The sequence below is a fragment of the Physcomitrium patens genome, chromosome 17, assembly GCF_059467195.1.
Source record: "Physcomitrium patens ecotype Gransden chromosome 17, ASM5946719v1, whole genome shotgun sequence".
NCBI lineage: Eukaryota > Viridiplantae > Streptophyta > Bryopsida > Funariales > Funariaceae > Physcomitrium > Physcomitrium patens.
The window spans coordinates 14,724,502-14,746,911 of NC_143426.1; the positions used below are offsets into that span (position 1 = coordinate 14,724,502).

At 36.8% G+C, this 22,410-nt stretch overlaps 4 protein-coding genes across 5 annotated transcripts; 1 reads left to right on the plus strand and 3 right to left on the minus strand.

The window, feature by feature from the left end:
- The first annotated feature begins 2,313 nt into the window (after window positions 1-2,313).
- Window positions 2,314-6,274, plus strand: LOC112294498 (uncharacterized). The gene is made up of 6 exons (XM_024544993.3): window positions 2,314-3,624; window positions 3,839-4,077; window positions 4,269-4,564; window positions 4,797-4,929; window positions 5,089-5,265; window positions 5,387-6,274. Exons 1-6 carry the CDS (start codon window positions 3,105-3,107, stop codon window positions 6,221-6,223), a joined length of 2,202 nt encoding a protein of 733 aa, XP_024400761.1. The 5' UTR covers window positions 2,314-3,104; the 3' UTR covers window positions 6,224-6,274.
- A 725-nt stretch (window positions 6,275-6,999) lies between these two features.
- LOC112294499 (protein PLANT CADMIUM RESISTANCE 7) lies at window positions 7,000-8,137 on the minus strand. Its single transcript, XM_024544994.3, has 2 exons — window positions 7,513-8,137; window positions 7,000-7,272 (listed from the first exon to the last, which is right to left on the minus strand). The coding sequence occupies exons 1-2, from the start codon at window positions 7,960-7,962 to the stop codon at window positions 7,180-7,182; spliced, it is 543 nt and encodes a 180-aa protein (XP_024400762.1). The 5' UTR covers window positions 7,963-8,137; the 3' UTR covers window positions 7,000-7,179.
- A 2,170-nt stretch (window positions 8,138-10,307) lies between these two features.
- Window positions 10,308-11,356, minus strand: LOC112294245 (uncharacterized). Its single transcript, XM_024544520.3, has 2 exons — window positions 10,907-11,356; window positions 10,308-10,571 (listed from the first exon to the last, which is right to left on the minus strand). The coding sequence occupies exons 1-2, from the start codon at window positions 11,219-11,221 to the stop codon at window positions 10,425-10,427; spliced, it is 462 nt and encodes a 153-aa protein (XP_024400288.1). The 5' UTR covers window positions 11,222-11,356; the 3' UTR covers window positions 10,308-10,424.
- Window positions 11,357-15,311: 3,955 nt separating this feature from the next.
- Window positions 15,312-17,453, minus strand: LOC112294242 (uncharacterized). Of its 2 annotated transcripts, none has more exons than XM_024544516.3 (4): window positions 17,123-17,453; window positions 16,662-16,841; window positions 16,446-16,519; window positions 15,312-16,233 (listed from the first exon to the last, which is right to left on the minus strand). In XM_024544516.3, the coding sequence occupies exons 2-4, from the start codon at window positions 16,836-16,838 to the stop codon at window positions 16,173-16,175; spliced, it is 312 nt and encodes a 103-aa protein (XP_024400284.1). In that variant the 5' UTR covers window positions 16,839-16,841; window positions 17,123-17,453; the 3' UTR covers window positions 15,312-16,172. The 2 variants fall into 2 exon arrangements, with proteins under 2 accessions (XP_024400284.1, XP_024400285.1); XM_024544517.3 differs by having other exon boundaries at window positions 17,215-17,396.
- Window positions 17,454-22,410: the final 4,957 nt, after the last annotated feature.

Sequence of the window (22,410 nt, forward strand, 5' to 3'; positions counted from 1 at the left end):
ATATATATATATATATCAAAGTCATAAATTTTTTTTATTATGGTATGAAAATTTGTTATTTAGTATTTCAAAAATAAATTAATATTTGTTCATGCAAATTTTAACAATAAATAAATTAGACAACCTTAGAATTTTTTTTTTATTATTATTCTTTTAATTTAAACTAGTTTCATTCAATTTTATTAATCTAATAACGTCAACTTAAATTTTTTTTAAAAAAATTGGACACTTGTTAATAAAAAAAAAATTATAATGCAAGCAACCATTGCATTTTATTTGATCTCAGACAATTATTAATTATCATTAAAAGGATATATATAAATATTTTTGTGTTTAATAAAATGAGGTTTATTGGAATAATAGAGAAGAATTTGTTTGCTTGCTTTTACATGTTTTGAACTTGGATTTTAGTTTTTTGTATATGTTTTTTTTCATATTCTATACATTTTTGTTTTTCTTTCTTATGCTCTTTTATAACTAATGTTTATTTGAAAAAATAGTATGATAATTATATAAAGTAATTATTAAACAAAAAAAAAATTATCTTCCATGACTTTAATATTATCAAATAGATGCATATCAAGTTTCTTTAAGATACTTGAGAATTTTAATGCACATCCCTAATAAGGATTGCAAAGGTCATTCTTTGTTATGTTTATATACAAACCTGTTATTGATAAAACAATAAGTAATATATATTTAAACAATCTCTTTTACCATGTCTATATTTATATTTTCTAATTTCCTTAGTTTCAAGGAATTTTTGATGTGAATAATTAATAAACTATCTAGAAATCTTATTTAGAATTTTCCTTGGTTTTGTTTCAAGAAACAAAACATTCTCCAATGATTTTCAAAGTTGTTTAGAATATTCATAGTAAAATATGTATTGGTCTTTTGCAAACTACAATTATATTTCAAAGTAATAATGTTCAATGTTTATGTGGCTCACATGGAATTCGACATCAATTAGAAGAAACACAAGGCACATAACTTGAAATGTGGATAGATTATACTAAATTAAATCTTGTTATCATTGGTAACATTGTAGAGAATAATGTTTTAAAATTCAAATTGTAGATACATCTTTGATTTACACTATAGTTAAATAAACAATATTACTTAATTTTTTATATGATCAAAGTTGAAGTTATCAAGAAGAGTTAAATCCATGTATTTACCAAATTTTTTGTACAATTTAACATTATTTTTTCATTATTATTTTTAGGTATTCAAGATTTTTAAAACTCTAAACATAAAAGAAATCCGCAAAGAAGACAATACATTGTATTAAATATATTTAAACACATTCTCCAAAATGATCATGTTAATTCCTATTTAACGAGTAGAAAGTCAAATTGGTTTAGTTCTCCTAAAACTACATTGAGTTAGTGTCATAATGCAAAAATGTGATGACTGCCAAATTGTGACACAATACAAACTTTGAATAAACGGCGATTCATTCGTTGAAGGTTTAGGAAACACCAACAAATGTTCACCTATGGATTTGCAATAAGAATTAGAACCGTTACGAAGTTATATGCGTTGTTCTATTTCTTGTATGAGCTTCAACAAGTGGTGCAATACAGACACAGAATCGGCGCGGTCACAGCCGATGACAAAATGTAGTGTAAACTTTGTTAAGAAAGAAGCCAGTTAGTTGCCTTCGAGTAGGTTGCAATACCAGAATTTGCACATCCTCAGAAACGGCATCGCAGCAACAACACAACTCACTTCTTCTGAATCCCCTTCGATTGTGTCTTCACAAATTATTTTGGCATAGCCGAGGGAGGATGGCACCGAATTGAGTCATGCTAAGGGTGGTGACAAGGGATGCAAGTAGCCCTCTTTGCGACATCAAATGACTTCTCATCACATGGGTTGTGAGGAGACCATCACAAACGAGCAAAACGAGCTCACATTTCTGTAGTAAAGTTGAGGCCTCGTCCAGAAGTCACGATTCAAGTCCACAATGCATGAATGTGGAAGCTGACCAAACCTACCACGAATTCCTACTCGGACTAGCTAGAGCAGTAAAAAATAAATGAAGAAAAATGAAAAGAGAACGGCTGCCGGATCCGCTCCACCTGCCCGAACAGCAATGAATCTCGATGTTGGCCGGCCATGGCCATGGCCATAGCCAGTCCCCACGCGGCACGCCCCACGCTGCCAAAGCGTGGACGCTCCGGCGACAAATCCCTCGCGACGTCGTGGGTGTCGATCGCTCCACACACCAGCGCACATATCCTTGCTCACCCAACTCCACGTCCGCGTATGGTGGCAGCGACTGGCGCTAGAAACCCACCTCCGCTGACGAGGCAGCCTTGCCGCAGCTTCCGCCACCAATCCCAGTTCCGCAGGCACCTGGACGGGCTGCGCTTCGTTGGGTAGGCTGAAGTCCTTCCGCTCAGTGATTGGGGAGAACCATGGATCGAGAATCTGCTAAGATGTGGTGAAATGCTTGTTTCCAGAGGCTGGTTTTCATCCTAGCGAGGCGCAGGAAAGCTGGGTTACCTTCTCTCCGCGTGTTATCGCTACACTGCCCCAGTCCGTTTTTGACAGAGACCCGTCGTGAATGAGACTCCTGTGCGCTCTTTTCGCGATTCTCCTCGCCTGTATCACCTTCGGTCGTATTTAATTCCCTATTGGCACCATTCCGCGAGAGCCCAACGGATTTTTTCTGGAACGTATGCACTTGGAATTCAACCGAATCATTTCGAGGACGAATAAACCCACTACAGTTGAGAGGGCTAGGGTTGTACATTTGTTCAAAGACGGCAATCATTCGTAGCCATGTGTTGGGATCCGTGAGAATGTGCCGGAATGTTTTGGAGGATTGCAGTGAAGAGAAGATAAGAACGGCGAATTCATGCAGCGACTAATTTGACAAGGCGAAGGCTATTGTACTCGAATCGCGGTAATGCGGGAAGTGAGATGAGGTTATGGACTGGTCGGAGGCGAGTGGAGAAAATCTCTGAGGGTTTAGAGGTGAAGCTTCAATGAAGCGAGGGATTTGGGTTTCTGCTTGCGTTTCAGCTGAAGGAGGCAGAGAGGCACTGACTTAAGATAGGCGGGGAATTACGAAGGGACAGAGGTGAGAGGCAATGGTGGCGAGTAGAGAGGATACCAACGGTGTCTCACTGCATGCACCATTGCTGGGGGATTATGGGGAGGAGAACGAAAATGCGCGTCCAAATCGGGCACGCTATGAGGTTGTGGTGGCAGTTGGTGACGAACCGCAGGATGGGTTTGAGAGATCGGTCTCTGGACGGACCGAGAGGGAGAATGCGGAGGGTGGAGGTGAGCAACCGGAGGTGAATTACGACACTCCAGCGCTTGCAAATCAGAGCGGGAATACGTTTCAGCAAATTCACGACCAGAATAGGATTCGATTCAGGGATCGCTCGAGAAGAGGTTTGCCTATGACACGATCAGAACGCAGAGGCCACTCTGTCCGCAACCCCATACATAAGAAGTCATTTGTGGCCCGGGCGGCATACAGCGCCAAGACCGACACTCTGAATTTCTTGTACTATGTTATGATAGGGCTATACATGTGGCCGAAATGGAGCTGGGATGCTATGAAAGCTAATACTAATCTCACCGTTCTATCTATTAAACAAGGTGCACATTCTTATTTTGAAAGTTCAAATACTTAATGTCACAGCCGTTTTCCCGGAAATCCACAAGTTGGCAAGCAATGTGATGTTTGGCGCCGGTACATGTCCTTCTGTGTTGAGCTTCTGCAACCCTACAAACTGGTTGCTGTGTGATCTCTTAGCACTGGTCCTTGCACCTTTGAGTCATTAATGTGGGAAGTAATGTGGTTCGTTTGCAGGAGCATGTGCTGGTTTGGCTTCTGTGCTATGCGTGCTTCATTTTCCGCAGCCTTACACACAACTCTCATCAATCGCTTTGTGGGCCGTCATCACTACCGACCTTCTGTACGAGAGTAATATTGGACTTTCTATCAGTAAAGGATTCAATCGCGTGCTGGGTACTTTGGCTGCTGGCTTCTTAGGGTTTGGGCTTAATCAATTGGGTCCAGAACTTGGACCAGTATATCCTTACTATGTGGTAAACGGTTGAACTTTGTGGTCATCAATTGAACTTCGTAGTCATGATTTGTTCAAAGTGCTTTCTGTGGTGTTTTTCCAGTACCAAGGCACATTCCAATCGAGGAGCAGTTGTTGGCCTTGAAGATGCTTAAATGTCAGGGTTGAATTTTTGTTTCAAAAATCTAAAGTTAGTTGTACGTGGATGTACAGGTCTTTTGTGTTACGGTAGGAGGTGCCGTTTTCAAATTTTTGAAAGGGACACCACCCTTGAAAGACCGATGGGATTACGCTTTCACTGTAGCAACCATGGCGTTCCACATTTTTATAATCACTGCGTATTTAGATCCAGAAAGATGGACATTGCCAATGCTTAGATTTTCCATGATCTTGCTGGGGTTTTCGATTGCAACACTTGTCAACATAGCTTTCCGGCCGGTCTATGCTGGAGATTCGCTGCACAAGCTTGTGGCGAAAAACTTTGAGACAGCCGCCTCTGTCTTCGAAAGGTAAGGCTTCTGTACCATCAGTACTACTTTTTCAAACATGTTATCGTGGTTACTGACTCTCCATAGCAATGAGTATTAATGCGGTTTGTACGGTGATAATTTAATTCATCCTTTATTAATGAAGAAAACAATCGTCATGTCTGTCATTATGTTCTGCCAGCAAGTCTTGAAGACTGGTCAGAGAACAAGCGAGTCTTAGGATAATTCAGAAGGTGTTGGATCTTATTTACAGATGCGTTCAGGAATATATCAAAGTAACGATGCTCGATCATGTCCCGGACATTCTGAGTGGGCGCTCTGAGGATGACAAAATTCACCAAAGCTACCATGAGATAGTGATGTCAGATTCGGACATTGACAAATTGGTGAGTTGAGTTGGATTTTTCAGTCAACTTTTATGGATTCAAGCACGTTGCTGATTGGAATTCAAAAATAATGAGTTAAACTTCAATATTAGTTTCTTTGGTAACGATCAACCAACAATCTTGAGCAGGAGGCTGATGTCATTTGTGGTTTGGCCTCAGTTGGGCGCAGTACTCTGGGAACCATCGCATGGGAAGTTTTTCAAGGATTATCCGTGGCATATGTATGACGACATTACAGACTACCTTCGTTACACTCTGTACGATGTCATAGCTCTTGATTCGTGTCTTCGGGCAAATATTCAAGCACCCAAACAACTCCGAGATCTTTTTGCCCCGGTATATTATCATGTTTTCCGTCGCTATTGGCCGTACGTCTTTTGTATTCCGTCTTGCTTTCTCACCTTTTTGTAGAATTTTTATTCTTTTAGGCTTCGCTGAAAATAGAACTGTGGTACAGGAGATGGCGACGATTGCGACCGAGTGTGCAACTGTGCTACGTACCTTGGGGAATAGCATGAAAAACATGAAAAAGTTCCCATCAGAAGACATCATGAAACGAGCTGAGGAGGCAGCTATTGCGCTTCAATATAAGGTTTATTTGAATACAAACATGCTTCTCGGCAACACAAATTCTGAGTCTCCTATATACCCTCGGTCGATTTCCTCTGAAGTTTCAAGGTCTTTTACAACCAATGGTCAGGAATCTGAAAACTGGAAAGAATCAAATTACACTGGGGATGACAACATTACGAGTCAAGTTCCGGGAGGTGAGCTGTTCACCAATGAGTCGTCAAGAACTGTTAGCCCTGCAATCAACACAGCCCCTTCTGAAGGGAATCAAAACAGTCGTGGAAATTCCGAACAGAAAGACACTTCAATGGTTGGTTCTCCCGGATTGAGTGGCTCTCCTGGATGGAGTGGCTCACCACAAGGAGGTATCTTGCTAGGTAGATCTGGACCTGTAAAGAAACTGGATACCCTGACTGAGGGCGTCCAATCTGTTGATGTTTCGGTTCCTAATAGCGGAACTCCAGGCTCAACCTTGGAGCAGCCCTCTGAAACGCAGGCCGGGATGACCACCCCACGCAAGCGAACACTTGCATGGCAGGCCACATTCTCGCACCGTAAGTACAGCTTAGGCTCACATTGGGAGGGCACACTGGAGAGAATCTCGGCTCTTTCCTTGGTAAAGTTTGCTTCTCTGCTAATAGAAGTAGTTTCAAAGATGAGATATGTAGTGGATTGTGTTGAAGACCTTGCTGAACAGGCTAAATTTGAACCATGTTCAAGCTGAGAGTTGAGATATGCCCAAAATTACATTAAACTTGGTTTTTATCCTTCTAAACCCTTCCAACATAGATTCAAGTCTATTTTTGTGAAGGTAAGTTTCAAACTCAAATTTGTGACTCCAACATACCTCTAGTATCTCTTAGGGTCATTTGCGGTTTTTGCATTTCCAGTTCAAGTGAACTGCAATGTTTAACTACGTTCATCTACAATAACTGTTTCTTCCTGAGAGAGTGCTTCATAGCAGGCCCTTGTTCTACTAGCCTCAGTATCTGTGGATACTCATGATTGTCGATTCCTCATGCTAATCCACCTGGTCTAGATAGACGTGTTGCATTTTCTATGCTAATTGGTTCTTGCCAAACCAATTATGACGTACTTTCCTATGTAATTAATGAGAGTTTTACGTTCTTGTGCATTAGAGTGATAGACGGCTACTTACAAAAGCATTTTCAGTCGAAAGGTCAACTGCTGAATGTACTGAAGCTTTTTCACCTAGAGAAATTACAATCAGCAACATCCATAACATGCACACATTTCCATATAGACCTTGCATCTAAGTAAACCACGCTTCGAAATCTTCACATAACTCTAACTCCATAACAAGCAAGGTGTACCGCATAATATTAATAAAACCGAATCTCCCAAGTCTCTGTTGTACGAGTTATTCATACTTACACTTCCAAATCTTTGTGGTACTATTTGCCGTGCGATCACAAACAAATATGACTGATGCATTACTCACTGCCCAGTCAAACGAGGAATGCGTAGTACACAATTGAGTACGGTCCAACAAGATAGACTTGCAAGGTCAATATCAATTCATTATCAACTTAACATTCATCATGTACCATTGCGAAATATGCTACAGAAATCCTTGCTTCTCTCTCTCTCTCTCTCTCTCTCTCTCTCTCTGTATATATATATATATATATATATATGTGTGTGTGTGTGTGTGCAACATTACCGCGAGAATGATTGAACAGGAGGAGGCAGCATCACGCCACCAGCGTAAGACCTATTGACAACCTCTCTATTCTTGATCTCTCGAGTCTCCTGCATGGATGGAGACCCACAAATCACCAAAGAGTAATCCAAACAGAAAACCACTAATCCGAAGCCATGTCAAATACGGATAATCATGCCCTGCTGCTAATGCAAATACTCTAGAGCATTATTCTACCTCAACAATTTGAAAAGCAGTAACGTGAAAAAGGATCGTGCAACAAGCATCACAACTCGAAACAAAGAGAAGCTCACAATCAAATCAAGTGACAGTGAAGAAGCTAAATGTACCTGGCAGATGGCGCAGAACCAGCAGAAGTAGTGAATGAACCAATCTGGCAACGGCCGGCTGGGCAAATTATACTTGTGCCTCAGCTTTTTGCGGTACGAGTACGAGTACACACAGCCAAAGGACGTTAACTGCTGAATCACGTACCAGACAACCGCTGCCGTAATACACGAGGTATTCCCTTCGTCTAGATGCTCTGCGACTCGCCCAAACGCAAGGCAAGGGCAGAACATAGTGAACACGCAATTGGGGACATCTTCCAAGCATCCGCACAATCCTGTCGTCCAGTCAGTGTCCGTCGGCACTGGGCCCTGAATGTAATTTCCATAATAATCGATGGAGGGCGGCGGCTCAGACCGAACGACGGGGTACCCGTGATGCTCAACGGTCCCGTATGATTGCTGCTCGCCTCCGACGAGAGGCTGGGTCGATTCTCCCGAGGTAGCCCCCATTTTCAGAAAATTCAATAAACCCACTAACTCTACTACGCAAAAACTCCCTCCAACACTCAAATCCCCTACACACACCGCTACTCGAGGGATCCAATATCGCGGAACCCCACAAAGCAAAAAGCACCGAAACGCGAACCCACAATCTTCAACAACTCCGTGTTATGTGGAACACGAAGAAAACACGAGAAGTTTTCCGAATATCCACTAACAACGAATACAGGTCGTCGGTGTCGCGCTCGCCGACCCTTCAGGAGGCCCGATTATTGAGGTGGAAAGCCGATACAGGTGTCCAATTGATGGTTTGCTGCGCAGAATCGACGTAACTGACAAGCAATTGCCACAGCTCCACAATGTCTTCAAAGCGCGCTGCTGACGGTCACAGAAAAGAAAGTGTGGGAAATTGAAGACCGGGTGTGAGCATCGGACGCCACACATTGCGCCGCTCGACGAATTTCCGCCTTAGTGCGACGCACGTCGACAAGACACACAAAAGCCTCCGAAAAAGCATCCAAAAAGGCATCCGAAAAAGTATTCGAAAAAAGCTTCAGAAAGGTTGTGGCATTGATGAGCACTTTTCAACCTTAAACAATCGTCTATTCTGATTTATAAAGAACTTTGATTGTTATTGAAGGTTGAAACCATGTGTACTATTGTAATAGACATGTTTGAAGTTTTTTTTTAAAAGGAACATGTTTGTGCAACTATGAATTTAAAGGTTTGATGGATATGATGGATATGGTGCTCATAATTTTAGTGATTATAATAGTGTTGTTGCATGACGTGTTTTTTTCTTCTCCCCCCCCTTTTTTTTTCTTTGTTTTGTGTGTGAGTAATTTTTAATTGTGTGCAAGTGCACATTAATTTTTTTTACTTTCATTGCTAATCACAAACTATAAAACATGGTCTCTTATGTTGATAAATTTGTTTGTTTGGTGCTTTTAGGTGAAGTTTTAACCTTCTTAGTCACAATAACTTTCATAATTACATTTTTTTTGATTTCATGAGTTGTATTTTTTAGAAGATTTTAGGAACATTATTAAATTGAATATAATGCTTAAGTTGTGGAGCAAATTTAGTATTTTCTTTTGAAACAATATAATGAATGCTTTTTTATTTTAAAATAGCTATTTTAATTTTAAAAATGAGATATGTATATATATTTATACTATATGTAATCATTAATATAGTTATAATTATATTTTTATTTCATTATTTTAATTATTTTTTAAATATATACATATATTTAAATATTTAAATTTCATATATTGTTGTACACTTCTCATTTGATAAACTATGTACATGAATGGCCAGCAAAGACCTTGGTTGTGAAGATTGTAATACAACATAGCCTGTGTACCTATGTTTTTAGAATGCTTAAAGAAGGAAATTAAATATATGTGGACATGATGGCAAGAGATTATGATTCACTATGTGGGTTGCAACATACATATACAAAAGCTCTTAAAAGTCTCAAATAGTTTTAAGAACTAAACTATCATAGAATTTATTGTAACGGAGGAATTTAAAAATTTATCAACATACATGGATATGTATTGGCTTGTTTCATGTACATGGATAGATAGTGCACCTTACCATAAAAATTATGTTATGGTTGTCATAGTTACAATCAAACTTTTCCAAATATGGATGATTAAATGTCACAATTATCACAATTATTCTAACATAATTCAAATCAATTGTACCATTATATCCATGGATACTTAACATACAAGTAATATTTAACAAGTATAGTTTTATTGTTCTATCTCTCTTTAGAGCATTTTGTCACAAATATTCTCCATACATCATTCAAATGATTTTCTTCTTGTTTGGTTGTCTCCACTCCCTAGGGCTTTCAATGTCTAGTATCATCTGAATACTACATAATGACTGCTCTCTAATGCCTCGAATCATAGAAATTTTTTAACATTAAATTTGGTACAAAAGATATATATATATATATATATATATATCTATCTGTTCAAATGTACCGAATAAGACAGAAAATTGGAGTCCATCTGAATGGATGAAAGCCTAATGCTGGGCAACGTGGGATGTCAAGAAAAAAAAGGGAAACATTCATCGACGCGTGAGCACCAACGGGACGAACCTCGACAACTCCGCCCGTATCAGAAAACGCCGAGTGAGCTTAAGAGGTGTGTGTGCTTTGTGTGCAATGCTTCGCACGAGGAAGCATGGGATCCAGATGTGCAAAGAGGATGCCACATTGTATGCATTTCGACTTGCCTCAAACAAAACTGTGGTGGCTAAAGGAGAAGAACAGGAAGAAACGAGACCTTCGACGCAGAATGGAGTTCTAGACATGCAAACAGAAAGCTCCGAAGTTTGACCCCACCAGTGTGAATCATTTCAAAATCACAGTTTGTCACCTACATTTTGTCTGGTAAGTGTGTTTTTAAAAATTAAAAATTAAAAAAAAAATCTTTTTTGCCACAGAGGTATCACTCTCTAGCGCGCCTCTCAAGCTCCCCGGCCCAAGTGTTGAACAGGTGTTGATAGATTTGAGTGAGCATCTCCCTGTCAAATTGAGTGCTTGTGAAACGGAATGGCCATTTGATGCGAGTCTTTCCTTCGCTCTCCGCGGTTAACTGGAAAGAGTTCACCACAAATATCGCCCATTGTTTGTGATCAACGACTTACCAATCATCTCGGAAAGATCTTCGGTAGAAAACTCAAATTCACTACTAGAGCTTCAACGTTACGCTTTTCAGATTGCTAATGCTAGTATCCGCTCAGTACTGGCTAAGCGCAATTACATTGTGAAACTAGTTTGCGGTTCAATATCAGTGTGGTCAGGTCATTCACCCACTGTTCGACCTGAAGCTATTCAACATATCCTGCTTTATCTAAGGAGAAAGAATTGATCCACACTGACTCGCAGAAGATGAATTCGACATCACAGCATTCAAATGGATGCACTGACCTGGATGTATGCTTCTTGACCTGGCTGCACAATCTCGTCGGTTTCGACAAGCTTGTAGGTCACCTTGTGCTCTCCAGCATCTACGCTCACAAGCTCCTCAACCACAAAATTCTGGCCGCCTTTCTGGTTCGTGTAGAGGAGCTTGCGTTGGCACCCCGGGAGCCCTTTCTCCCCCTTCACATGCTCGATCTTGTCGATGTGCTGGCTTGGGAACCCCAAGAAGTCGCCGGCGATCGCCCAGGATTTTTCAACAGGCGCGTCGATCACCTTTTCCACTGCTTCGTTCCACGGTGTGAAGAGTGCAACTCCTGCCATTATCACTACACAACAGTCCTCTCAAGCCGATCGAGCAGTGAATATGGTGACAACTGGGTCACACAATACACTTGAAAGATGGGCATAATTCATCTGCGGTGCCTCTTTAAACCCGATGGTGGTTGAGGAAGCTGCGATGCGATAATGAGAATTCATATTAAATTCATTAGGGATCTAACCCCTAATTGCTGGATCGAACAGGTGGATTTGGGCTAATCTTGTCATTCAGCTATGATTTTATGATGCTAAAAAACGGAGGTCTATTCTATTCGGAAGCACATAGTCGAGACTGGAACAGTTGTTTGTGTGTTTTTTTTAGGGAGTTGATCGAGTATCTTGAGACATTGCTTCATGCCAAGACTACTCCTGCCAAAAGTCAAGGTTGCAATCTGCTCCATGAAAACCGCCAGTGTGATTAGTACTAAAGTGGTTAGCAACAGAGCTGTGCACACACGTCAGACTGTAGTCGACGGAATCATGTTCACTGATGCTCAATGGCTCTCCGCCATAAAACTTAATGCATCACTGTCTGCTGCATCGATGCCCTTATCTTCAGTTCTGATTGCCAAATAAATAAACAAATAAGAGAAAATATCTTATATAACCCTGAAATATTTTGAAATATCAAGAATGATTATATATTCTTGATAATAGCAAATATATTTTCACTTTTGTAATAATTGCAAATCTATCCTTGAACTTTGATAAGGTATAATTTTATTGCCATATTAGGTGAATCTTGGGTCCAAATCGTATATCGTGCACAAATTGGGCTCCCACGAATTGGATCTTGCCATTGCCTCTATCACCATGTCCTCTTTGTTATGTATGCCTTAGTTTGTCAATAACATCAACACTTAGTTACTTAGACCATCAAGTCCTAATTCAAGGTGTTCTTAGAGAAAGGAGATCAGTCTCTTTAGTTCCTTGCATGTGTTGCACACGTTCTAGTAGGTCCATTTCTCTAGCCACTTTGCAACTTTAAGTCAAGACCATGGAAGCCATGTAGTTCTAATTGGGCTATTGTACAAAATCGACTCAAATCAATACCAACAACAAAAAAAATAAATAAATAAAATAATCTCAGTTGGATTATTGGATGGTTTAGGATCAAAATTCAACTTCCCCGAAAATTGTTTCTAGTGCTTTTGTATTGATTAGCATTATAACCATTTGAAATAACATTAAAGATTCCACAAATATATCAATAACCTCTATCATTAGGATGTCGTGTACATATTGTAAGGAAATCTTTATGGTATCAATTGCCCACTCATTATTGACCAAGTCTAATTTGTATGTATTGTGCAAGCAATGACATTACTAGATCATCAAAAGAAATAGAAAAACTAAAAATAAATAGTTGGACTTAGTGAGACAATCATGGAAAATTTTCTAAAATTCTCTTTTTTTCTTTTCTTTTCTTTTACCTCTCTAAACATGCATAAGTAGTTTTGTAATGATAATCAATGAATTCTCTACATGGAATCTGAAGAATCTAACACAAATGTCCTAGAAACTTGTTTTTTTGATCACAAAGCAATTATTGAAGAAATTAAAATGTAGTTGTATGGACACCGCATCAATAATTTGGATTGTGTACTTCAAAAGTATTGTAACTATGTTTTTTGAGGGCTGTGAAGGTCAACAAACGTTTTTGTGAAGGTGTGTAGAAGAACATTGCTCATAAAGACCAAAAACATTGTTGAGAGCATGTTGAGCTCATGACTAGAAGAAGAGTGTCACCAAACTTCAAAAAACAATGTTCTAATCCATTTATCTACAAGGATGGCATCAACACTCATATCCTTGCACCAACACTGTATAATCATAGTTTTGTAACTCCAAACATCTTTATATATACATATATATATATATATATATATATATTTTGTTTTTTTCTCTATCACAACTCTCTACAAAAAAAATTCCATTATACTCACTTGAACATTTAAAAAAGATGTAAAGAAATCTTGCACCACAATTCCCTTTCTAAATCAAATGAACTTCCAACCATGCAAAAGCTTTGCAAAAATTTGCAAAAGTTTTAAGTGGAGTGAGGTAGAAAATGGAGGTTGACATTCCTCATAGGTGGTGGAGTATTAATGCCACCAACAAAGCCAAGTGTATGTAATGAAGGGGACATGATAGCAATAGCTAGCACAACAGAGATAGTGGCATGGTCCAATTTATGGGGACTTGACTTGTGCAAAAAAATTCCATACTAAAATGAGAATGGCATGCAGTTTGGGCTCTAGATTCACCAGGTTTAGGGTTTAGGGTTTAGGCTCAAACCCTAAACCCTAAACCCTAAACCTCATACCTTACCAACCTCAAGGATGGATTTACAATTATCACAAAAGCAAGGGGTATATTTGTTATTATCGAGAATACAGGAGTATTCTTGATATTTCAGGGATATACATGAAATTTTCCGTGCAAATAATAAAAAAGCAGATGGCAACTAGCAGATGGCTATTGTGATGTTCTCAATCTGACAATTATTTATTTATAGACATGATGACTGTAACTGACAATCTATTTATATATAGACGTGATGACTGTAAGGTTGAGATGTTTATGAAGATATCGCCAAAAGTAAGTGTTCTTAATCCAAAGGTTACTTGTGGCATCATTGTGATGCCTTGTTTTGTTGCGGCAAACGATCACGGTAGATTTTTTAAATGATTAGCATAGTTGAGGTTGCTCTGGAACAGGCTGATGTGGACTCCACAACACCATATTATTTTTCTCTCTGTTTGAACAGCTTTGAATTTTCCTATGTGATGTGCACGTTAGCTGCAAATTGGCCAATGCGGTACTGGAAATTTGTGTGAAAGAACTTTTATAATGTACGCACATGATGCGATCGATGAAATTGTGAAACGAGCCAGTTTGTAAACTTTTTTTGAATTGTCGAATCTACGGTCTAGAAGCCAACAGTTTATGGAGTTCTCCACAACCACCACAAATTTGTACTACAATGATACTTATATATCCTGCACTGTTCCAGTAGAGCGACTCTAATCGTTCTAAACAGTATGTCACAGATCGTGAGGAAGCTGAGTGTTTGAACCACCTCGCTTTTGTGGGTGGGAAGGATGAATACGCTTTAGTGGTCTGTCGCTTACTCCTTGGAATCTAGTTTACCTCTCCGTTCGTTAAAGTGCTTACTGGTGCCTTCTCCACAGGAGATCCCCCACGCTTGATGTCGCGATGTCAATCCATCTCCTCGTCTCCGATCACTTCACAACCAGGATCCATGTCTCTTGTGCTGCAGTTTATGGCAAAATCTCAAGGGGACGCATTCGTTGAAGTGTCTACTCCACTCGGACTAAAAACGCGGACGAGTTGAAAATTGCTGGCTAAAAGAAGTTGCAGCTGGATTTGCATTATCGCCCATTATCGAGCTCAAATTTCCATTTGACACAGCCACGGAAATCCCAATGGTTGGACACGGCATAGGGCATGCACCATTCAGAGGGTTCTTGCAAAGAGATCCTCTTCAGGAAATTAGGGAAATTCAAGACCCTGCGAAGCTCTGCTTCGAATGCCGCACGATACAGCAGGACCTCATCTGCGAGGACGACCGCATTGCCAATGAAAATAATGGCGTTACTGATCTTCATGATAGCATACTCTATCAGGAGTCCTGCTTGAATGTAATCTATGCAGATTTGTGATGGAAATCCGAGGTTCGCTTGCCATGGTGAAATTCTAGTGATTTGTGTTGTGAAGAATTTTCACCGAGCGTCAGCAAGTGTTGTTGCACTTCGTGCTGTTGGTGAGTCAGGCATTGTGCAGCCAGCTTCAATGCTCTCTATTATTACTCTCTTCTACTAGTTCAGCTTTTCTAGGGCCCTCTGAATTCCAGGTCTAGAAATTCAGATGCGCAATGACCTAGAGTTATACAAAGTGGCTAGAAGCTGTCTGGTTATGATCGTGGTTGAGGTCCCTAACACTAAGTTTTAACATACTGCGTCAGTAACTCCGAGGAATATGGCGACAATTTCCAGCAGATGGATCTGCAAAGACTGAAAACTTTGTAATTGTGGAGACCCGCGCATTGAAACGCGCAGGGCTGTTAAACTTTCATCCATTCTTAATTTTTATTCGTGATCGTGAAGCAACTCACGGCATTAATTACGGTAAATCCCATCTTGACCGTTACGAATTTGCATGCATCAAGTAACCAGGTTAAGTTTTGTGTCCTTTACTCCATCTTGATCCTGATTATCAAATCCTCCCCGGACACTTCCAGAATTCTAAGTAGATGATGTTCAGTAGATGATGCTCTTCATGTAATTGGGATTGGCGACAGGCTGGCTGAAGTAGTCCATGTTGCGAAAATCCGCAAGATAGGACTGGCTGGGCCTGTAATCGCTAGAATAGTAGGCTTTGGGCTGAAAATGCGTCTCATGGGAATGATAACCAGGGTAGCCTCCTCCCCCATAGCCTCGAAGGGGTGGAAAGCCTCCGAAATCCCACTCTTGCTGCTGGAAAACCATTGGTGGGTGCTCCATTCTCTGGCTGTTGTATTTGTGATTGTTGCCGCCACCGCCACTGCCACCACCATTACACTTCACCTTTACTTCTCCATCTCCACTTTTCTTATCCTTATGAGCAATTTCACCTCCAACTCCTCCTCGACCATTCAGCCGATTGTTGTTGTTGTATTTAGGAGCATTATTACAGCTCTGTCCTCCCCTAAAGTTTTGTTGGTTGCTGCTGATTCCACTGCCACCGCTAGCTTCCCCTTTTTTCTTCTCACCTCCTCCATTGTTATTGTTATTGCTCATGTTGCTGCTGCCATCGCTCCCTGCCCTCTGCTTCTGACAATATTTTTTTTCCATATTTGGAGCCTCCAGCCCACTCTTTCTTCGCTTCCTGAGCCCAGAAGCACGCCTTCTTGTCAACGTTCCTCTTAAACTTCTTCAGCAATATCAAAGGATCAAATTTTCCAACCACACTGACTTTGCTGACGCCCCGGTCGATGATCATTGACTGCACACCTGCATGCGTCATTTCAACACATCCTCTGGTGAGCACAAAAATAATAATAATAATAATAATAATAATAATTCAAGCAGGAGCAACTTCAACACACCTAATCCTGCAAAGACGTATTGCATGGGTGAACAATGTAAATGTCGATTTATTCTCTGTAGCAACAATGGTCGAAATGAGACTTTCAAGGCGTCCAAATGGAGAGATATAGTTTTACCAAAGAGATACCGAGATTCCTCCAGGATCTTCTCCACATTTAAAGCAGCACATCTTCACATTGTAGTCATGTTTCTGCAGCAGATAGATCAGTGATTCTTCAGTAAATTAGTGGTTATCCTCTGACAGAATTTGAATCAACTATCCTCACAGCCATCACAGAACTTGACAAACGAAAAGAGGTTAATAAGATCTGGATGCTTGTGTGAATACTTGCCTGCACTGCGGGTCCTCCAGTCTTGTAGTTATCGTTGTTGGCGTTGTTCTGCTCGTTGTCATTGTCCGCACTGCCAATGCCTTCACCCTTCTTGCCCAGCTTACCCTCTCCTTGAATCCCATTCTCATTCTTGTTCACGTTCATCACCAAAACATATGGCGATGTGTATGTGTTCATGACCTGAGCAGAGCAATTCCAAATGTTGACAAAACTTCAGCAGCCTAACCCTCATATTCTCGTTGGTTCTCTCATGACTTTTCCCTTTCCCCCTTCTTTATCACCAAAACATATGGCGATGACTTCCTCTAGACCTAAGATATATGGTACGGGCTTATGCAAAATGGTTCATGTCATAACCACAAGCTTAGAATCTCGCAAAAGCTCAACGTCCGTCCCAGCACCCAAATGCATGCATGCGCCAAAAACCAGCACTCAAACTCGACAATATTTACTCAGCTCACCACAGTCCACCCATACTCAGAAATACAACTACAGAATCGAGTCAAAGTTGATTAACACGACTCATTCATGTTCGCCATCCTGATAAACGCACCACCTCTCCATCCACACGTGAAGCTGGAAGTCGTGAAGAGAACAGCGTCTTATATTCAACAAGCCTGCAAATCTCAGTCTGATGATCAATCGTTCAGAACACCGCCACCATTCAGACCGAACTCACAGTTCAGCTTGCAACAAATCCATGATGTCCTCGAACACCAACAATGACTCAATTGTAGAATCAAAATTGGCTCCATAGCTGAGTTTAAAGAGAAGAGGTTATGGGAACTTCGAAGCAATAACTGTGGCTGGCAGCAAAGATGATGTCTGTTTATGAAAGATAACTGGCAAGCTACCCAAGAATGGGTCGCCTTTGATAAAGACAAATGCCCAGCTCTGCAACTGAAAGACGGAGTCTACAATCCATACGCCACTTGGTAAAGTAGATTATTATTGAGAGATCATTTCTATTATGAGACAGGAGCAGCAAATAATTAAAGCCTGTGCATGCACTTTGCCGGCGATTAAACAAAGACTGATAAATCATGCGCTCAGTCGAGAAATGAATCTGATGAAAGCTAAATAGATGAAACTAGGAGTTGTTCATACATAGTTTGTTACATGCATGAGTTACTACAAGCACACAAGGGCAACAAGTAGAATGTGTTGCAAAGCACACTCAAGTAATTTGCAATTTCATTTGATGAAGTGACACTTCATACATTTATTTAATTTAATCAAGGTAAATATAAGAAGTATTTTAACTAATCCTAAAATTAGATTGAGGGGAAGTCTCTCCCAATGTCCACATGGAGCAAGTGGATGGACAAAGAGCAAATTAACTTCTACTTACATTATAGTATAGCTCAAGTGAGAAGTAACGTGTTTGCAACTTAAGTGCAAAGGTGGCATGAGGAAGCAATGTTATCACAAGAAAATAAGTATAGATTGGATATTACCAATACTTTCTTTCAATCTACATTCATCATTTGTTTTGTAATGGCATTCTATTATTTTACTTTGAGCAAGGCAATCGAGCAATTTTATTATATGGTTGACAAGTTAACTTTGATTAGTTGTTGCATTTATTTGTTTATTTATTTTTATTTTATTTTTTCAATTTATTTTTATAATAAGAAAATTTATTGATACTTGATTGTATTCAATTTCAAGTTTTTTTTTTTTTTTTTTAAAAAAATTTGACTCGTCATAGTAATGCTTTAAAGTGTATGCAATTCTTTATTAAGCTTTATCTTATATTGGTTAAAGTTGTGTAAAATGTAGAGTAAAAGAAAGAATAGACTTGATTATTCTTCAATTGAGGGTATGACCTCCTAAGTGGTGCAATCAAATGAATTACTTAAGGATGAGATTCCTACTATTGTAGATTCTCAAAGATTTTATGCTATACATTGAGAGTATAAAGTAGGAATTTATGTCATGGTCAGAATGTAGGAAATAAGTTCAACGTTAGAGAGGAGAAGAATTTAAGAAGTTTAGGAATCACAAAAAAGTAGAGGAATATCTTCAATTATACTAGCTAACATTATATTCTATTTTTTGTTTTTATATATTGTATTAGTAGTACTTTTAATCTAGCCAATTTTCTATTTTCAATAAATTCTACTAAATCTAAAGTCTTTGTGAAAATGTTGGCTTATTGTGAATGTATAGAGGTGTATCTTACTTCAATTATCTTGTCTTGATGTTAGTTTCTAATATAGTGGAGGTCCAATTCTATATGTTTTATCCTTTGATATATGAGTGAATTGCAAACTAGCTTTATATTGCTTATATTATTAGATATTAATAGTGAGGGATTCTTGTCATTTAAGCAAAATTCCTTGAGTAGTTTGCAAAAGTAAGTAATGTTGTAGGTGGCTTCTAATAGAAGACAATTTTGTCAAAAGAAATGTGATTATTGATTAGAACTTAGTCAATCATGTTATTGGAACTGATCTTAATTTATAGAATATGCTTAATATAGATTTACAAGAGTGAACATCTCATGCTTAGTATGTATTGGCAAAAGTAATGAATCCTCTCTTGTCATTAGAGGAGTAGAAGATTCCATGATCTATGATATCCTTGAGGTATTGTATTATCTTTTTTTGCTACAATCAAGTGAATAAATTATGGATTGTTTATATACCTTGATATTCTGTCCACTACAAACTTAATATCTCAATAATTTATAGTTGCATAGAACAACTCCCTAACAAGATTTGAATATAGTTTGTGGTTGATTATAAATGTTGCAGTTTCTTTTTATAGTTTAGATTTTTAATTCATTAGTACTAAAGAGGATTTACGATGGATCAATTCAAATCTATCTAATAAGGTTTGAATGCATCATCTTTATTGGAAGTATATTCTTTCAATTATATATTTCAATTCAATCCTTAAGTAAAGTTTTGCATCTCTTAAATTAGTCATCTTAATGGTACTCATAAATTTGTCTTTGAATTGTTGAATGTGAGGTGCATTATCTCTTTTGATAGTAATGTTGTCTACATCATATAATAATATAGTATAATTTTTATGTTAAAAAATAAAATACATATTTGGATCTTTATTATTTTTTTAAAGTTTCTAATCTTCTGGATAGGTATAAATTTGTCCATATTAGGCTCTAAAAGTTTGATGCAATCCATACATAGCTTATTTTAGCTTACAAAACTTATCTTTAATTCTTCTTTCTTTAAATCCTAAATATAATATCACATAAATTTCTTCCTCTAATTTTCTATTAAAAAATATTATTTTTATATCTAGATATTATAGATTTCAATTTTCTTTGACTACTAATGTGATGACACCTTTAATTGTTGACCATCCAATTATAAGTATAGAGGTTTAAAAAATAAAAAATCTTTCTTTTGTTTATATCTACAAGCTATATTTTTAGCTTTTAATTTCTTAGCTTTGCTACTAGATTCTAAATTAGTTTTAAAAATTCACTTTATTGATATTAAAGTCTTACCTTATGGTAAATCAACAATAACCTAGGTACTATTTTTTTGTAATGATTCTACTTCTTGTCCTGTCACTTCTTACTATCCAATATGTTGAATTGCTTCTTTATAGTTTCTAGGTTTATAATTAGTTTCTATTGTAAGCATTTAGCTATCTTTAAATTTAGTATCAATTATTTTATTTCAAACTAAATACCTTCTTTGACCTTTATATTTTGTGGTTGTTTGTTGAAGAGTGCACATAGGTATATCTTTTGAGGTAAGCTTGATTAAACTATTTATTGGTGTTAAATATAAAAAAAAATCTATATTTTCTTCTTTCGCATATATAGTATACTCAGCCATAGGAGGTTATTCATCTCTTTGTTGATTTGTTATACCACTTGTGTCTTTTAATATTAAATCATTATGCAAGAACAAGTCTTCTTTATCTTTTAGATTTGTATTAGTCTTGATATGATCAAAACCTACTAAAGTTTTGTCAAATACTATGTCTTTGGTAATGCAAATCTTGCTATGTGTATGATCAAATATTCTATAGGTTTTTGTATATCCTAAGAATATGATATGTATTAGGTTTTATACATATTCTTATGATATCTACTTTATTCATCATTATATCTTAAGAATATGCATATGATTATTTTTCTTTTTAACTTTGAACTACTTTATTTTTGTATGTGCAATCCAAAAATCCTTAAGTGATCTACATGTAATTTGGTCTTGTTGAATAACTATTTTAGAGTAATATCTTGATTAGCTCTAGTAGGACTAAAGTTGATTAAGTAGTTAGCACAATATATAGCTTCATTGAATAAGAAGAAGAGAATTTTAAGAAATAAAGAATTTTAATTTCGTGTTATCTCAAAACAATGATAAGATGAAATAATAATAATAGCAATAATAATAATAATAACACTTTTATATACTCTGTGTTGAAATAAATATAATGAACTAAAAATTAAGATAAATTTTATTAATTTTTTTTAAAAAAAATTTAATATTAATTTTAACACTAATAAATTAAATTAAGTGATTATTTTACAAAGTATTAAAAAATAACATGATTTATTTGAAAAAAGAAGTGTAATTAATTCATATATAAAATTATTTTAAAATAAATATAATAATATAAAAATACTACTATAGAAAGTTAATATATAATAAAATAGTATTATAGTAAATCCTTAGAAAAATATTTTAAAAAATATGCTTTTGGTCTTAAAATAAATAGCTTAATTAAATTTAAAAAATCAAAAATATTTTAATAAAATAAGGTTGAATATAAAAAAATTACATGATTTGGTGCTAAAATATTATTTCTATAATTTCAAAGATGACTTAAAGATTATTTCAAAAGATCTTAAGATTGGTGTTATATTGCTTAGATAATTAGCCATATAATTAAATTCTAAAAACCTATAATAATTAAAGATATTCATAATATACTTTTAATTTGAAAATTTATGAAAAATATAATTTAACTTTATATTTTAAGATATTAGAAATCTAAAAAATATATATAAAAAAAAACTTAAAAGATATAGAATTTGGATTTACTTGTTTTAAGTATCTTAGATTTAATAGCCTTTAATAATTCAAGCATCTATAATATAAATTTGACTTTGGCTCTTTATCATAAATCTAATATAATTTTAAAAAAATTATATAATATAACATTTAAAGTTTCTAAAATAAATTAAAATAAAAATTCTGTAATATAGATTTTTAAGTCATATATCAGTAGTAGTCATTGTTGGTTTTTATCCAAGGTTTACAAAGCTTCAATCTATTATCCATTGACTTTACAACATTTTTTTAGGAAGTAATTTTGCTCCAATCCTACCTTAAAAAAAAATAGTATTAAAAAAATCCTAAGTTAAAAAGAAAGATGAAAATAAAATCTTCAAGACTCTTTTTGATTACAATTTTATCCTACTGATATATTTTATCCAAATTTTGTATTCTTTCTATTAATTATTTTAAATACCTTTTATTTATATTTTATCTAGTATTTTTTTATCAAATATAATCTAAAATTAGTTTTTTTATTGCATCTAATATTGCTACTAATTTAGAAATTATTCTAAAAATTAATTATTAATTCTTTCTATAACCTTCAGATTTAAAGTCTTGTTTTCTTCCTTTAAACCAAGTTTACACAAATCTAAAAATCGTCTTCATCATATAAATTTAACACATCAAGTATATTGTATATTTCTAATCATTTCAATTTCTTCTTTATTACTATTAATTTCTTTCATTTATTCTATTTT

Excerpts from the sequence above, each read along its gene's own strand:
- LOC112294498 (XM_024544993.3), top strand. The coding sequence starts at position 3,105 with ATGGTGGCGAGTAGAGAGGATACCAACGGTGTCTCACTGCATGCACCA. Across the intron at positions 4,565-4,796 it reads GCCGCCTCTGTCTTCGAAAG|ATGCGTTCAGGAATATATCA; the intron begins GTAAGGCTTCTG and ends TCTTATTTACAG. Across the intron at positions 4,930-5,088 it reads ATTCGGACATTGACAAATTG|TTGGGCGCAGTACTCTGGGA; the intron begins GTGAGTTGAGTT and ends GTTTGGCCTCAG.
- LOC112294242 (XM_024544516.3), bottom strand. The coding sequence starts at position 16,838 with ATGAACACATACACATCGCCATATGTTTTGGTGATGAACGTGAACAAG. Across the intron at positions 16,520-16,661 it reads CTGGAGGACCCGCAGTGCAG|AAACATGACTACAATGTGAA; the intron begins GCAAGTATTCAC and ends TATCTGCTGCAG. Across the intron at positions 16,234-16,445 it reads GGAATCTCGGTATCTCTTTG|GTGTGCAGTCAATGATCATC; the intron begins GTAAAACTATAT and ends TGACGCATGCAG.
- LOC112294499 (XM_024544994.3), bottom strand. The coding sequence starts at position 7,962 with ATGGGGGCTACCTCGGGAGAATCGACCCAGCCTCTCGTCGGAGGCGAG. Across the intron at positions 7,273-7,512 it reads GGTTCTGCGCCATCTGCCAG|GAGACTCGAGAGATCAAGAA; the intron begins GTACATTTAGCT and ends CCATCCATGCAG.
- LOC112294245 (XM_024544520.3), bottom strand. The coding sequence starts at position 11,221 with ATGGCAGGAGTTGCACTCTTCACACCGTGGAACGAAGCAGTGGAAAAG. Across the intron at positions 10,572-10,906 it reads GTCAAGAAGCATACATCCAG|TTAACCGCGGAGAGCGAAGG; the intron begins GTCAGTGCATCC and ends AACTCTTTCCAG.